This window comes from Schistocerca gregaria, chromosome X (genome assembly GCF_023897955.1).
Source record: "Schistocerca gregaria isolate iqSchGreg1 chromosome X, iqSchGreg1.2, whole genome shotgun sequence".
Classification (NCBI taxonomy): domain Eukaryota; kingdom Metazoa; phylum Arthropoda; class Insecta; order Orthoptera; family Acrididae; genus Schistocerca; species Schistocerca gregaria.
The window spans coordinates 806,876,281-806,891,677 of NC_064931.1; the positions used below are offsets into that span (position 1 = coordinate 806,876,281).

At 40.6% G+C, this 15,397-nt stretch overlaps 1 protein-coding gene across 7 annotated transcripts in view; it reads left to right on the forward strand.

Moving 5' to 3' along the window:
- Nucleotides 1-15,397, forward strand: part of LOC126297457 (serine/threonine-protein kinase STK11-like) — a 105,400-nt gene that overhangs the window by 64,465 nt on the left and 25,538 nt on the right. For 3 of the 7 annotated variants that reach the window (XR_007552524.1, XR_007552526.1, XR_007552525.1), the window contains 2 exons: nucleotides 127-299; nucleotides 9,435-9,655. Coding sequence is in view for 4 of the 7 variants with exons in the window: in XM_049988319.1 (XP_049844276.1) it covers nucleotides 127-299 (173 nt within the window). In the remaining 3 variants the exon portion in view is untranslated. Of the gene's footprint in view, nucleotides 1-113; nucleotides 300-9,434; nucleotides 9,656-15,397 lie in introns of those variants that run through there. The other 4 variants (XM_049988319.1, XM_049988321.1, XM_049988320.1 and 1 more) reach the window with 2 other exon arrangements.

Consider the following 15,397-nt stretch of genomic DNA (forward strand, 5'->3'; position numbering starts at 1 on the left):
TCATTGTGTTGAGCTTGTTGCTTTCTTGGAATTTTATGATAATAGTTTATATGTTACTCTTAATTATTAATATTGGTTTTGCGTATTGTGAATCAGAATTAATTTCAGTTTAGAAATTCCCTCCAGGTGGTTCTTACACAAACCAGATCGAACTACAGAGTATGTTCCTGTGCCTCCTCTACGTGGAGATGATTATCATATGATGACAGTTTTGCCATATCTTATGGAGTTCCATTATGGGGAAGAAATTTCTGGCACTGAAAATCATGTTGATTATATTACAGAGCACCAACTTAATGGTATGTTTATGTTTTTTCTCATTCTTAACTTTTTAAGATTTTCAAAATTATTCAGCATTTTCAGTCCACCCATATTGTATAACAATTCTGATAACTTTGTATCCTCTCTAGCCAGTTTACTTTCCCCCCTTTTTTCCCATTAATGTGATTCTGTTTGTTCTTCACCTTCTATTTTATTTATTTTGTGACTCCCTTTCATTTTATTTGCCTTCATTTTTCACCATTTTCGTTGTTTTTGCTACCATTATGTAATCTTTCACACTCTGCCTCTTCTGCTATTGTTTATTACTTTTGCATTACGAAATCGGACTCCTCTGTACCTTACTTTTTCAGTATGCATGCCTCTTGGAATTTCTCTCCTGCTACACATTTCTTCCCACTTTTCCATTTCAATCTGATGCCAAAAGATAAAATTTCAAAATAACAACGCTTGGTAATATTTCTGCTTTCTACCCTTCATGTCTCCTTTCCCCACAGTTGATGCAGTTACCAACTTACCCTGAAGGTCTACATTAATTACATTGTATCAGATAGTTTTCATAGCATTCCAGAGGACCAATTGTACACTAGAATTAAAAGATGTGTGTTCTCTGAAAATAGTACACTTGACAACACAATAAATGGCTGATGCTGAAATTTGAACTAGTTGTCATATTATCTGTTGGAGGATGTACCTTACTGTCTGACTCCTAGTTGTGGGAAAGTAACTCTATGTGGTGAGCAAGTGGATGTCTAAACAGCCGGTGTAATATCTCGGTGGCCACATATTCATGTCAAGAGGGTATGTGGTGCCTTACAACATTCAAATTGTACTCCAGCAATTTTTTTTGTGTTGCTGTTATAATTTGTTTAATTTTTTAAAGAATATGAAATTAACTCAGCTAAAAGGTTATACACTCCTGGAAATTGAAATAAGAACACCGTGAATTCATTGTCCCAGGAAGGGTAAACTTTATTGACACATACCTGGTGTCAGATACATCACATGATCACACTGACAGAACCACAGGCACATAGACACAGGCAACAGAGCATGCACAATGTCGGCACTAGTACAGTGTATATCCACCTTTCGCAGCAATGCAGGCTGCTATTCTCCCATGGAGACGATCGTAGAGATGCTGGATGTAGTCCTGTGGAACGGCTTGCCATGCCATTTCCACCTGGCGCCTCACTTGGACCAGCATTCTTGCTGGACGTGCAGACCACGTGAGACGACGCTTCATCCAGTCCCAAACATGCTCAATGGGGGACAGATCCGGAGATCTTGCTGGCCAGGGTAGTTGACTTACACCTTCTAGAGCACGTTGGGTGGCACGGGATACATGCGGACGTGCATTGTCCTGTTGGAACAGCAAGTTCCCTTGCCAGTCTAGGAATGGTAGAACGATGGGTTCGATGATGGTTTGGATGTACTGTGCACTATTCAGTGTCCCCTCGACGATCACCAGAGGTGTACGGCCAGTGTAGGAGATCGCTCCCCACACCATGATGCCGGGTGTTGGCCCTGTGTGCCTCGGTCGTATGCAGTCCTGATGTGGCGCTCACCTGCACGGCGCCAAACACGCATACGACCATCACTGGCACCAAGGCAGAAGCGACTCTCATCGCTGAAGACAACAAGTCTCCATTCGTCCCTCCATTCACGCCTGTCGCGACACCACTGGAGGCAGGCTGCACGATGTTGGGGCGTGAGCGGAAGACGGCCTAACGGTGTGCGGGACCGTAGCCCAGCTTCATGGAGATGGTTGCGAATGGTCCTCGCCGATACCCCAGGAGCAACAGTGTCCCTAATTTGCTGGGAAGTTGCGGTGCGGTGCCCTACGGCACTGCGTAGGATCCTACGGTCTTGGCGTGCATCCGTGCGTCGTTGCGGTCTGGTCCTAGGTCGACGGGCACGTGCACCTTCCGCCGACCACTGGCGACAACATCGATGTACTGTGGAGACCTCACGCCCCACGTGTTGAGCAATTCAGCGGTACGTCCACCCGGCCTCCCGCATGCCCACTATACGCCCTCGCTCAAAGTCCGTCAACTGCACATACGGTTCACGTCCACGCTGTCGCGGCATGCTACCAGTGTTAAAGACTGCGATGGAGCTCCGTATGCCACGGCAAACTGGCTGACACTGACGGCGGCGGTGCACAAATGCTGCGCAGCTAGCGCCATTCGACGGCCAACACCGCGGTTCCTGGTGTGTCCGCTGTGCCGTGCGTGTGATCATTGCTTGTACAGCCCTCTCGCAGTGTCCGGAGCAAGTATGGTGGGTCTGACACACCGGTGTCAATGTGTTCTTTTTTCCATTTCCAGGAGTGTAGTTCCGATTAAGTTATATTGAACACTGAAAAGGGCATAGTTCGTGGTTTTTTTGCCTCTGAAATCTGCAGAAAGTGCATCTGTGCAGTGGGCAAGAAATCTCTCATTTTCTGCCCTCACTTTGTAGATAGCTAGGGTGACACTCAAAATGTCATATAAGGTTCATGGCACAGGGTCAGATCAGTTTTCTTAACACCTCATTTTTGTCTTCTCCTGTATGGCCTAACTTGAAGCTTCAACTTGTAAGGGGTGGCTCCCCTTTTCTTCCAAACTCGACAGATTCTCTTTTATGGTGGTTTCAGAGTGAAGTCTATTGGCAAGTTTGACTGACTCACACCGTAAGGGTTAGAGGGATACCACTAGTCATGTATGAGAAACTTTGAAAAGGACACAACCAATGTCTTTCTCAGTTCTTGTCCAGTTTGTGTGTGTGTGTGTGTGTGTGTGTGTGTGTGTGTGATGTTACCATATAATATAAAATGACCATATAGAATTAACTGTAATATTTCTTCTTTCATTCATTGGAGGGTAAGTAATGCCTGTCTGAAGCCAAGGTGAATTGTAAGATACAAAATTGATCATTTAGACACCAATGGAGCAATAATTTGAAAGTTTAACAAGCAAGAAGAGGTGGTAAGTGACCTCATGTTGACTGCAAGAGATGACCAACACTTTTTCATTGAGTATATGCTGAGCCTTTCCTTAGTTGCTGTGCTCCGGGGGAAATTTTCCCATTTGTAGTTGTGAAAAACTGTGCAAAAGAAACTAAAAAGCTAATGCCAGTGGTGAGCTGCTGTAAAGCATAGTTTGACTACCTACTGGGAGGTAGAACACATGGCCTTTACAGCAGTGTGTATATACTGTGGTTTTCCCATTAGCAAAATATTTGTCCAAATATAAATAGTAACTGTACAAAACAGTTGCTATAATGAACGCTTTGAGTAACAAGGTCACAAGTTCAATCTTCACTAAGGCTTGAAAGTGTTTTGATAACAATTATGACTGGAAAAATATTAGCTGCTCTTGACCCACCATGTAAATCAGGAGAGTGACAGAAAATGAGTGTCTTGGAGGTGCAGAAATATGGGATGTGTATATTACTCTTTACAAAATAGACTTTTTCAACATTCAAGTAATATTCAAAACAAACCATTAACTTGCACCATGAACACTGACTGAAAAATGTTGTGCACAGTGATCCCAAAGGTTCACACCATCTACATTGAAGATGAAGTCCTTTGGAGTTACAAGCTGTGCAGGACATTCATCTAGGTGTCCACTCTTAAAAACTGAATAGAGAATCATATTAGTGTAACAGGGTGATAAGAACTGAAGGAATATGATGATATGCAACTGAATGCGAAACAGTGTGTCATGGAGCTTACCATTCTACAGTTCGCGTGGTAATATATTTTATAGACATGGAAAAACAGTCATCCAAAGGCTGAGTTTGTCCAGGGGTTCCAGGAGGTATTAACTGCAATGTCGCATACTTTTCAGGAGGAATAGTTTGCTCTAAAGGATCAGACAAGGAATCAAGCAAAAGCAAGTTATTTTGACCAGCTGTTGGCCAAAAGCAGTGCTCATACCATAGTTTTAACTCTCTTTCACCCATTTTCCTACTCTTGCTTCCTGTGGCATAAATATTCCCAACCGCCTTTGCAAGGTGATGCATACAATAAAGAATTGTTGGGGTCAGAGCATCTCCTACTTCTCTCAGCACAATAAATAACTTTCCAGCCAGGTTACCATACAGATTAACAGCAGGCATAATTGTATGTGAATACATTAAGGTATTGATGTTAATTGATCTTGATACAACTTTCTTGGTACCTGTAATTTCCAGGATTCCTTTCATGTGTGGGCTCTTAGCAAATTGCAATTGGTAGGCATTGAAAACAAATTCCTTACTGAACTATGGGATAAGTTTGTTTATCTCATCTACAAGTTTTTGGGCCAATTCCACAGTATACGTATTGTCATTGCACTCCTCATGTACACTTTCCACACAGTCAAGCATATACGACCTCACACATTTCAGTGACTCATCTTGCAAAAACACTAATATTTCATCTGCCACTTCTTTCTCACTCTGTGAAATTCCTTGGACAAAATGTCAACTTCGGCAACTGTTGTAGATATATTGCAGTGTTTGCTGCTGTGTTTGTTATTCCCCTGTTTTGTATCAACATCACTAGCACTATGGCACAATTGTAAGTTACTCATCACATAAGGAGTTCAGCTATGCTCCACAGTCTCATGCTGTGCTCAACATTGTATACCTCCAGCCCCACCCCATGTTGCCATTTGCAGCCAATATTGCGGTTGCATGGCAGACAGTATGTGCGGTGTTGAATGCCATACACATCATTTGCCTTTTGCAACCTCACACTGAAGGGGTTCCTTGTTAGATTGTAACTGACTTCACATTTTTAGTAGGCCCAAAATATTAATTATGAACCATTAAAACACACTCTTGCCCTCTCTTTGGCCCTTCCGCCCTCCATCCATCTCTGTGTTGCCCCTCATTGCCCTTCGGGCCTTCCCTAACTCTCTTTAGGCCCCACTCTCTCTCTCTCTCTCTCTCTCTCTCTCTCTCTCTCTCTCTCTCTCTCTCTCTCTCTCTCTCTCTGCTATGTTTTAATGCCCTTCACTATTACCACACTTCCATACACATATGTTCCAATGCCTACAGTTGATACCTTTTGTTTGTGTCTGTCCACCATTTGTCTGTTGATCATAATGATGAGTGACACGTTATTGAATTAAGGAATTTCTACTATTTTAGTGTATATTTTGTGTAATTTTATGGAGTGAGTATGTGTTTATGTAAGTCAGTTTCTATTTCCATAGGCCATATATTCAGGATTAATGTTCTTAGGACCTTTGGTTTTATTACATAATACTCCACATGATATAGAAAGGACTCCATTGGATGAGACACTGTTGTGGTGTCAGGTTGCTCCTCAGTGTGTGTTCGTTAAAATGAATGACAATCAGTATAACATGTTCTTCTGGGATGAAACAACCAGAAAAGCAACTGAAAGTAGTATCTTTCTGCTTGGTACGTATACAAGTGGGATCTTGAGGAACAAGGTAATTGATACTGTGACCAAGGAAGTGTGTTGTGAGCAATTATTGTAATTAAGCTATTTTGCCCTGGAGAAAGTTGTATGTCTGTGGGGAAAGTAGATGGCCGGAGGTAAGGGACAATTGGTTATTAACAGTTAGTGGTTGTGGTGTGTCCTCATTTGGTCTTTGTTTTTAGACATAGCCTTTCATAAGGCTTCCTTTCTTAAGGAACTAACATTGCCCTCGACATTGTTTTTGTGTCATATTGTAGCTTAATGCATTTTTTATAAGAATGCAGCCCCAGTATTAACTGCTAACATGCTCTTCATATAACTGATGAAAAGACTAAGAGACCTACATATTTTTCCCTGCAGCATCAACCTGCCTCCTCCAGCTGCTGTATTTCTTCAATGGTCAAATTATCACATGCCCCAAATGTAGCATATTGATTTAGGATTTGGTATTCTTTTATTTTGAGGGGCGGGGAGGGTGGAGGGATGTAGAATCTATGGTTTGATGATAACACATAATTGTGTCTGTCCAGTTAATTGCTGAACTTTACCTCACTCCATTGGCAACTTCATGTTGTGGTCTCTGCAAAGATATTTTGCACTTCCTGTGACCTCCTATTGTGCTTGTGCTTGAGGCGTTGCAACTGCCCATTATTTTGAAAGGCCGAGAAGTACCACTGCAGTCATTCACTGCCTTTTCTATGATTACAGTATTGCACCATGTGGAAAGGGGGTGGAATGAGAATTGGCAGTAGGCCATATTTTCCCCTTTCTGCACACTGGTTATCATTCAAATTAATGGATGATCGGTAAAAGTGAGGTACATCATCAATACAGAATTTGGTATGTATAGTATTTACAATAATTTGAATGATTCATTGACACCGTAACAACAATTTAAACAGTCTAACATTCGTTTAAATGAAGTATATGAATTTACCTGTAATGCATATAATCTTTTTCGTTCACTCTACACGTGTGTGTGTCTGTGTGTCTGTCTGTCTCGGCGTGCACGCCCGTGCGTGCGTGTGCGTGCCTGCGTGCCCTGTGGGGCAGTGTTGGAACAGTACTTATAGTAGTTTGGTGAAGCTGTGCAATGAGGTAGATGCCACTCAGTTTTTCTCCCTGCTACACTGAGTATTTGTGTGTCACATTATTGTGAAACCCTTCACTACCTCTTGATGGAGAGATTCTACATACTGCTGACATGTGTGCATTAAACAAAAAAGCTATATAGCTTTCAGAACTGTTAACCCCTTCCTCCAGAAGGAAAGAGGGTTATGTTCTGCAAGGTTAGAAAGGAGTGACGAGGCACTCACATCCCGAGTTGGGAGGGTCCACCTGTTATGATGCTGAGGGAAAACATATTTTAGAATTTTGTGTGCTGAGACTGGCCAGTCATTCTGTCTGCTAGCAATTTTATGTTTTTTTTCAGATAAGCTTTCCTTTTGATGAGTTTATTGGAAGAGCTTTGTGCCATACTTGGCAATACATTTAGGTACTGATACCAGTTATGATAATAGAGCTAGAAACGTCAGTTACTGTTGCCTGCTTCTATAAATTTACACACCTTATTGTTTAAAAAAATTATACTTTGAACAAAGCATGAAAATTGTGTGATTAGAAGAGGAATGATGGCACATGTACTGACAGGAGACCACCCTCAGAACACTTTTGTGTTTCTGTAAAATAGAGGAGTGACGTGCAGCATATCCTCAGTGGCCATCCATCACACCTTGTCACAATAGCCCTATGACTGCAGTTAGCACTGTGACAGCAGATTGCCTTTTTCGACATGTCTGCTTCAATTTGAAGAGTACTTTTCCAAGATGAAAGTACTACCCATAAGTTTGCAGGAATGTGCTAGCATTCTTGTCTGCCTACAAGATGTCACAGACTTTTTTATTGCTGTACGTATCTAAATTTCTTTGTGCCATGGTAAGTAATATGTAGACTAAACTGCAATAATTCATTATGCTTCCTTATAAAATTTACATAAACAGTGCATTTTCTTATAAGTGCAGTGGTATGGGGGGGGGGGGGGGGGGGATGTGCTGTAAATTAAATATGTTGCCTCATTGTCTTCACTGGGAATGATAAATTTATCTTCTCTTTCCTGTGTGCATTAGTAAGTGAAATAATTAAATAAAATGCTCCTGATGCTATTAACCAGTAAGAAAATTAATCACGAGGCCTTTTCCATTTGCAAAGGATGTGAAATGGTGACCCACAACTGCAATACTTCAAATTTCAGTAAGAACAGTTTCCTGTCTGTAAAATGTTCTCGTAAATTCAAAGACTGATAAACCAACTATTTCAGTAAATGGTCAAAAACGACTTGAGGCCCCAATATAGCGACAGATAAGCTAGTTATTTATATTTAATAAATTGAAAAATGTTGGAAAACATAACTATGTTCAATGCTAATCATTTAAGAAAAATAAACTGCAGACTAACTCACACCTAATTAGTCAGACTGACACACAATGCTAAATTGTAAGTCATGATTTGTAATAAAAATCATCAGAGTCTGTCACTGGTAAAACTGAGACAAAGTTCAGCTTCAACATTCAGAAACTCACATCACACAAGGATCACAAGTCCAGGCACTCGCCTACCAGAGAATAATCAGACACCTGACTAGGCCCTGAGTTTTCTAAGTCCAGCTACTGCATTACCAGTAAAACCCTTATCTTCCTAAAGTGTGCAGCTGGAATCGCAACTGAGTCATACATAGATGTTGCTTCAACTAGCTCGCACAGTACACTCCCAGACCAGCCCATCTCCTACCCTAACCAGGTTGTATCAAACTCTAACCCCATCATGATGGCCATTGCCCTCTTATAGCCTTTGTCCACCCCCTGTGCGAAATTCCCATCTGCATCACTTAATGACGTTCATCATCTCACCAACCTTGCTTATGTCTTCCGATACAGAGCAGTTATGAATGATTTGACTGTGCCATGAGCTGCCTGCTGAAATTGTAGCCTAAAATGGATATCTTAAATTGTACGTGCAAAAGTTCACCCAATAATCAAAGTTGAATAATTGCAAACTTCATTGCAATGCTCAGAAACAGTTCTTTCTCTTTGTGCCATTAAATAGTATTACAATTATTAATATGGCACCACTTCCTTAACGGATTTTTACTGCTCTTTTCGTTGCCCTACTCGGAGTTTACTAATAGCTCATTATCTATGGACGAAAATTATAAACAAAGAAAAGAAGCATACAGTATAAAAATTATAATTTTTCAGAATAATGGTTGTAAATCGTGTGTTTCAGCTTCCGTCAATGCATACTGCCTTGCCATGTTTATACTTGTTGCGGTAGATTTTATATCAATATTTAATCAAATTGCAATTAAAATGCGTCTCACTCCTGAATTAATTATGCTATAAATAATATGATAGTACCACTCGAAGCAACTCGCCAAACCTACAATTTGGTTGCCCGATCTTCATTGTGCAGTAATTAGTGAAAAAATTATTATACTTTGCTGATTGGCTGTTGCAGGAAAACTTCTCGATACTGTATCTTTTTATACAAGATGATTACAAATAATATCTGCACACTGGCAGAATCGTGGTGCTCCCATCTTTCATATGACGTTTCGTCCTTCGTTGTATAGTTAACCGTTTTCTTTGTTTGAGCACAAACGTGAACAATAGTTAGCTGCCATTGTGCATTCAACGGCTGAGCTGACGTCACGTCTGTCTATTTCATACTTTGACAGAAACGCGTGGCCCAGCCGACGGACAGCAGTCAGCGCGGGTATGGGACCAACACAAGTTAACGCACGGATCCGGCTCCAGCCCAGCAGCTGATACACACACACAAGCCCAGCCCGCACCGCAGCCAGCTTCTACGTCACGATGTGCGCACCATTCAAACGGCGCTCGCAACCAAACCCTCTCTTTCACACGTAAACGCAGTTCGTCGTGTCACTCATGGGAGGTAATGCTTGACGTATGCATAGCATTCTGCAAGCTACAGATGTTTCATTTGTAGTGCAGTTTCAGGTGGCAGAGTTCAGGTTTGATTAACCCAAGGATCCTGTGCTGAAAACTACCAGTCTTCTGTAACTGTAAGCTTTGTGTACATTTCAGCAACCACCATGCTACAGGGCAAATATGCGTGTTAAGAGGTCAGGAGATTTTAGCCTCATTGTCCCAGTCTCTAAAAAGCAGCTCAATCTCGGAGTGTGCTACACAACACGTGGATGTATGGCTGTTCAGACAAAATGGTCATTAACAGGCAATCCCTGGTTTACCTGCTGCATCCAGTTGTACAGTGGCTTGTACAGATAAACAAAATTCCATTTGGCTCAACCTTTATATCCCCAGCCATTCGTTAACTGTAATAGCATCCTTTTCTCCACAGAAAACACACTATTATAGTTCTCTGGTCTGGGAACAATAACACCCAACTCACTAAAAAGTCTTTGGTGGATCGCTCTCAGTGAGCAGCACATAGTAAATCGATGAACTGTGACAGAATTTGTGGCATATCACAAGAATGTACCCGTGTATTGAAATATGACGTCAGACATCTATGAAATGGATAAAATATTAACATATTTATTTACAATATGTGTAAGTTCCTATAGGTAAGCATGCTGTGCCATCGAATGACAAAGAATTTCATACTGGTAATTGGAAAGAAGTGGTGACAACATTGCAGTTTCTTTGCTCTCAGATCAGGCACATCTTATGCTGGTTGAAAAAGTGCAGTCATTGTGAGAAAAAAAAATTTTACCATGCAGATGGTGATGAAATTTCATCATGCCATAGGAGATAACTAAGGCTTCCTTTTCCAGCTGACTATAGTTGACTTGGGCCTTGTTCAGTGTCTGATGTAAATACTATGGTGTGTTCAATGTTTCCAACTGCCCCTATTCCATGTGGTGATGCATCAACTGTGAGCACTATCAGTTATTGCAGTTCAAAATGAATAAGACATGGGGATTAAGCAATGCAGTTTTCAACTTTTGAAATGAATATTTGTGTTCTCCAATTCATTGGAAAAGAAACATATGTGGATTGAAGGTGATGCAAAAGAGTAGGAATTTGCTCTGCATTTGGAATGAACTGAATGTAGTTAGTTTTCCAAGAACATCTAGTAGTCCTCATACATTGTTAGTAAAAGGTAATCTCCAGATGGCCTCTAAATGCTTTGTTGATGGAGACAAGCATCATGGGCACCAGTGAGATGTCTCAAATATTCCATTTTTGTAAATTACAAGAGTCTTCTCAGTAATAACTTGAAAAAGAGATTCTAAGTTTTTAAGATTCTATTCTAGTATTTGTACAGACATACTGATGTCATCCATATAATTTGAGCAGTATTGAACCTTCGATGTTACTTCTTTGAGAATGTGTTGTAACAACACAGGAACAGATGAGTTTCTGAAGTGAAAGTGCTGGTATTGATATTGCAATGTGCATATTGACCACCCTTTTTTTTTTTTTTTTTTTTTTTTTTTTTTAACATCCAGGGGAAGTTGAAAGTAAGCATCAGCTAAATAAATAGTGGAAAAGAATTGTCCACTTACTAGGTGATCCATAAGCTCCTCGCTAGATGGACGTGGGAAATAAACAACTACTGTTTGAGCCCTAACTGTAGCTTTAAAGTCAGACTTTGTGCTAGTTTTCCCACTTGGTTTTCTTGTGATAAGAAAAGGAGATGCCCAATGACATGCAGTAATAGGCTTCAAAACTCTGATTTATTCCAATCTGTTGAGTTCAGAATCAGCTTCGTGAATGATGTGAGGCATTGGACATGTACAGTAAAATTATGGTTGTGCATTGCCATTGAAAGTAATGTGTCCTTTGTGTGTTCCAATGTGCCACCGAACGAATATTCATATTTTTTACACAATTGATAAATGCTGTCATGCATTCAACTACTGCAAATGGCGCTAATGTAGTCTTACTTCTGTATCTTTCTTGCAAAGTGCGTGTCCCAAGAACAGAGGTACAGCTGTTTGCTATTAGTGGAGAACAGATTGGAATGAGCCAAGTTTTGCACTGTGCATCTTTCTTTACGATTCTTACACTTAAGTCCATGGTTTTTGCACAGATGGCCAGGAGGAACAGATAGATTCAGAATGAGAAAGCATATTTATTTTCATTTTATCAATTTAGCTGAGTGTGAAATGGACTTTGCCTTGTGTTTCCTTTGCTGGCACCCTTCGTATGCATGTCCTGATTAATGGCAATGCTGGCATTGTGTGTGGCTGAAGAATCAGTGTTTGCGGTTGTGTGTTAGATGACAGTTCACGCAAGACATTGGAGTGCTTGAACTAGCAGTGAAACTGGCTGGGAAGCACACACCCAGTTTATCCTGCTGCCCGCAGTGTCTGACAACGAGCCATGTGGAGCTGCGGCTATTGAGTACAATCCGTGGTCAGTGTTGCAGCAACAAGCACATTAAAGTCTTGCTCTGTGAATTCTTCTACTTCCTGAGCTTAAGTTGTTTTAAATACATCATTGAGACCAGAGTTGAGATACTTTAGAATCTTAGTCTATAATCAGCTGTCAGCAAGGTTCTGAATAATGGCATTGTGAAGCATTTTGTCTTGAAAAGAAGTTTCACAAGTAAAGTTAAATTTACAGTTCCTAGTCAGGCACAGTTAGTTCAGCCATCCATTGCTTGTAGGTTTGATTACTGTGGCAGTGCATATGAAAAAATTTGAAACGTGCAACAACTGCATGAATCTGAAATTTCGTCCAACTTCCTAACATCTTCAAAGGATAGCATTTGGGACTCTAAATGATGTAACAGCCTTCTATACAAAAAGGAAATACTTATGAGAAAAAGAAAGAATGTCTTGTCTCACTTGACATTTTGTAGGCTGAAAAATTGTTGTTCTAGCTGCACCAGGCCACCTGTCTTCTGCGCTTCAGTAGTTGGTTGTTGTAGGACTTCATGTGCTTCCACTAGTCTGGTAATGCTTGTATTTGTATTTGTTGACTCTCAGCTGAATAAGGGCAGAAGTTGCCATTTTATGTACTATTTAGAAGCACTTCAGTATCTAATAATTCTAGGAAAGAAAATGTAGTTATTTTTCAGTGCGCTGACTGCTGCCATGGAACTGCGCAGAAAACCTGTCTCATCACTAGGAATGTCTGTTGTGTGCACAGTTCAGGCTGTAGCATAACACACTGGATATTTATAAAGTGAATAAAATATAAACACATTTATTTACAATTTTTACAAGTTGAAACATATGAAATACATAACTTTGTGAATGGTATGAACCCTTCTGTGGTGCTGTGATAGCTCTCTTTTGGGATTGTCCCTTAGCTCAGTGTGTGGCGTCTTAAAAAGGTTTGCCATAGGAATGGTTGAATGCAATGAGCGATGTGAAGATGAGATTCTCTGGTCACATCCATTGCACCACTCAGAGATGGTCAGTGCTGGAGGGATCAGGGCTTGGGGAGGCTCACTGGTGGGAGGTCTAAATGTATTGTCTCCTGCAGAGATTTGAGCGGTACACTGTGTGCAGTTCAGTAAGACGCCGTCGGTTCTGCATGATCTTTTGTAAAGTCCCACATTTTTATTTTCAAAAAGCTTTGCAGCTTATGGCATGTACCTTTGTATTTGAAGCGCTTTAAAAATGAAACGCTTTCTGTAGAAACGTGTGTGTGTGTGTGTGTGTGTGTGTGTGTGTGTGTGTGTGTAAACTGCCAACATGTAACCCTCACCAAATGGTCTACACAGTGAGTCACTCCACAACTTTATCACACAGGTTCCAGCCCATTCCTCCACATGGGCTTTTTTACACACATGGGGTGCTATGTGGCTCCATTACCATCTGACCCTAAGATTGAGCTGTTGAGAGCCTCTCAGAAATATAATCTATGGCTTTTGAACGTAGGGCAAGTACCCTCATAGGAGCTGCTATGGGATTGTTTTCTGTCATTCTTAAACTCCAGTTGTTGCACTACATCTTGATTTGGATGCATATACCAGACTTAAAGATGCCTAAAAGAAAGGATGGTTGCTCCATTAGGCTAACTGGATGTTTAAGAGCAGTGGATCATGTTTGAACACGGACAGTATCTTTGAATGTGAAGATCAGATCACATTACTGTCATAAACCACTGCATCACCGATGCAGTTGCAAAAACCACTTGTCTCTTAGTGGAATAAATAGATCGGGGATGGGCAACTAGCCCTGTGAAGGTTGTTGAGCTTGCGTTCTGGAGAGAATGTCATAGCCTTTCTAGTGTGGCAAGGTCAAAAAGCTGTCATTAAGCAGAGCCATTGGAGAAGTGCCAATAGATCTTGAACTCCATTAACCTTTCCACTAAACAAACATATGTGTGGGAATTCAGGAAGATTTCAGGGATAGATGTCTCATTAATACTGTATTGAAGAATGAGATCCTTATGACCAGCAAGAGAGATATTGCACATATTGGACAGTGATTCATTCAAATTGCTACCACCACCTGCCTGGAGCCCACATTGCGTCACTACCAAATGGTAGTTGACAAGTGAAGTTGGGGGCTTCAGTTAAGCCAATTTTAAAGTTTACATCTGTTCTCTTTCTTTGTGGGAGTTGAAGTCACCAATTTCCTAAGAGTGGGAAGGACCATATGTGCCTGAAGAGTTATCATAGTGTTGCACTTGCCAGCTGTGTGAGACAGGTCTCAGAACAGATAGTAAACAACTACCTTGTCTGGATGCTGGAGTCAAAACAGTTCTTTGCTCATTTTGGGTACGTTTTCAGGAGGTACTACTCCACTGTTAATAATCTCTACTGGCTGAAGGCAGCGGTAGAGCCTGCATTTGCATATGAGTAACACCTAGCATCCATCTTTTTCCTCATGCAGTACTGTGATACTATTCAGAGGCATATTGTCCTCAATCAGCTCCTCTCCTGGGGATTCTCAGCATGTCCTACTTCCTCTACTCAAGCTTTTTAGATATTGAAGTCAGCAATATCCTATCTGATCTTTTAATAAGAGCAACTAGTGTCCCTGAATGGTATCCCTGGAGGCAGCATTTTTAAGTGCAACCCTATTTTTAGTAACTGTTGATTGTATTACATTCACAGTAAAGGGCTCTGTACAGTGGTCTTTGGTTGTGGATGACTTATCAATTTTTAGTTCAACTATGTCTTGCAGGTACTACACACTTAACAGCAGATGATTACTAGGAGGCTATAAAAATGGCCATTAAAAACTGTTTTTAAGTATTCAACAGAAAATCTTTTCCTGTTTTTAACTGTTACCATCTTGTTTTTATTGATCCTGAACTGCAGTTAAGAGACAAAATTTCAAAATGGAGATTCAATGAGGTCTCTGTGTTTACCATTTGATCAGGAATTTAAATCACAGCCAGGGACTTGAACTGTTTCCATCAAAGCACTTAATATTTTGAAGCAGATGGAGACTGTTTTCTTCAGTTTTATGATCCCACTTTGCATGGTGTGATATAATTCTATTCAACTTGCCATGCTTTTCACAAATAAAATTGACTGCAACCAATCAATCCATTCCAAATTTGATTGCTTCAGTTGAATACTGCTTTGTTCATCATAATCAAAATTCTACGTAATGAAAGCTGATTCTGATGTAACATGACACACTTTTGGCCACTTCACAAAATTCCTTTAAATATGTCACTTTTCATATTAATACTTTTACTTATATTTGCTCTGTCAATTTTTTTCATGTGGATAAAGTTT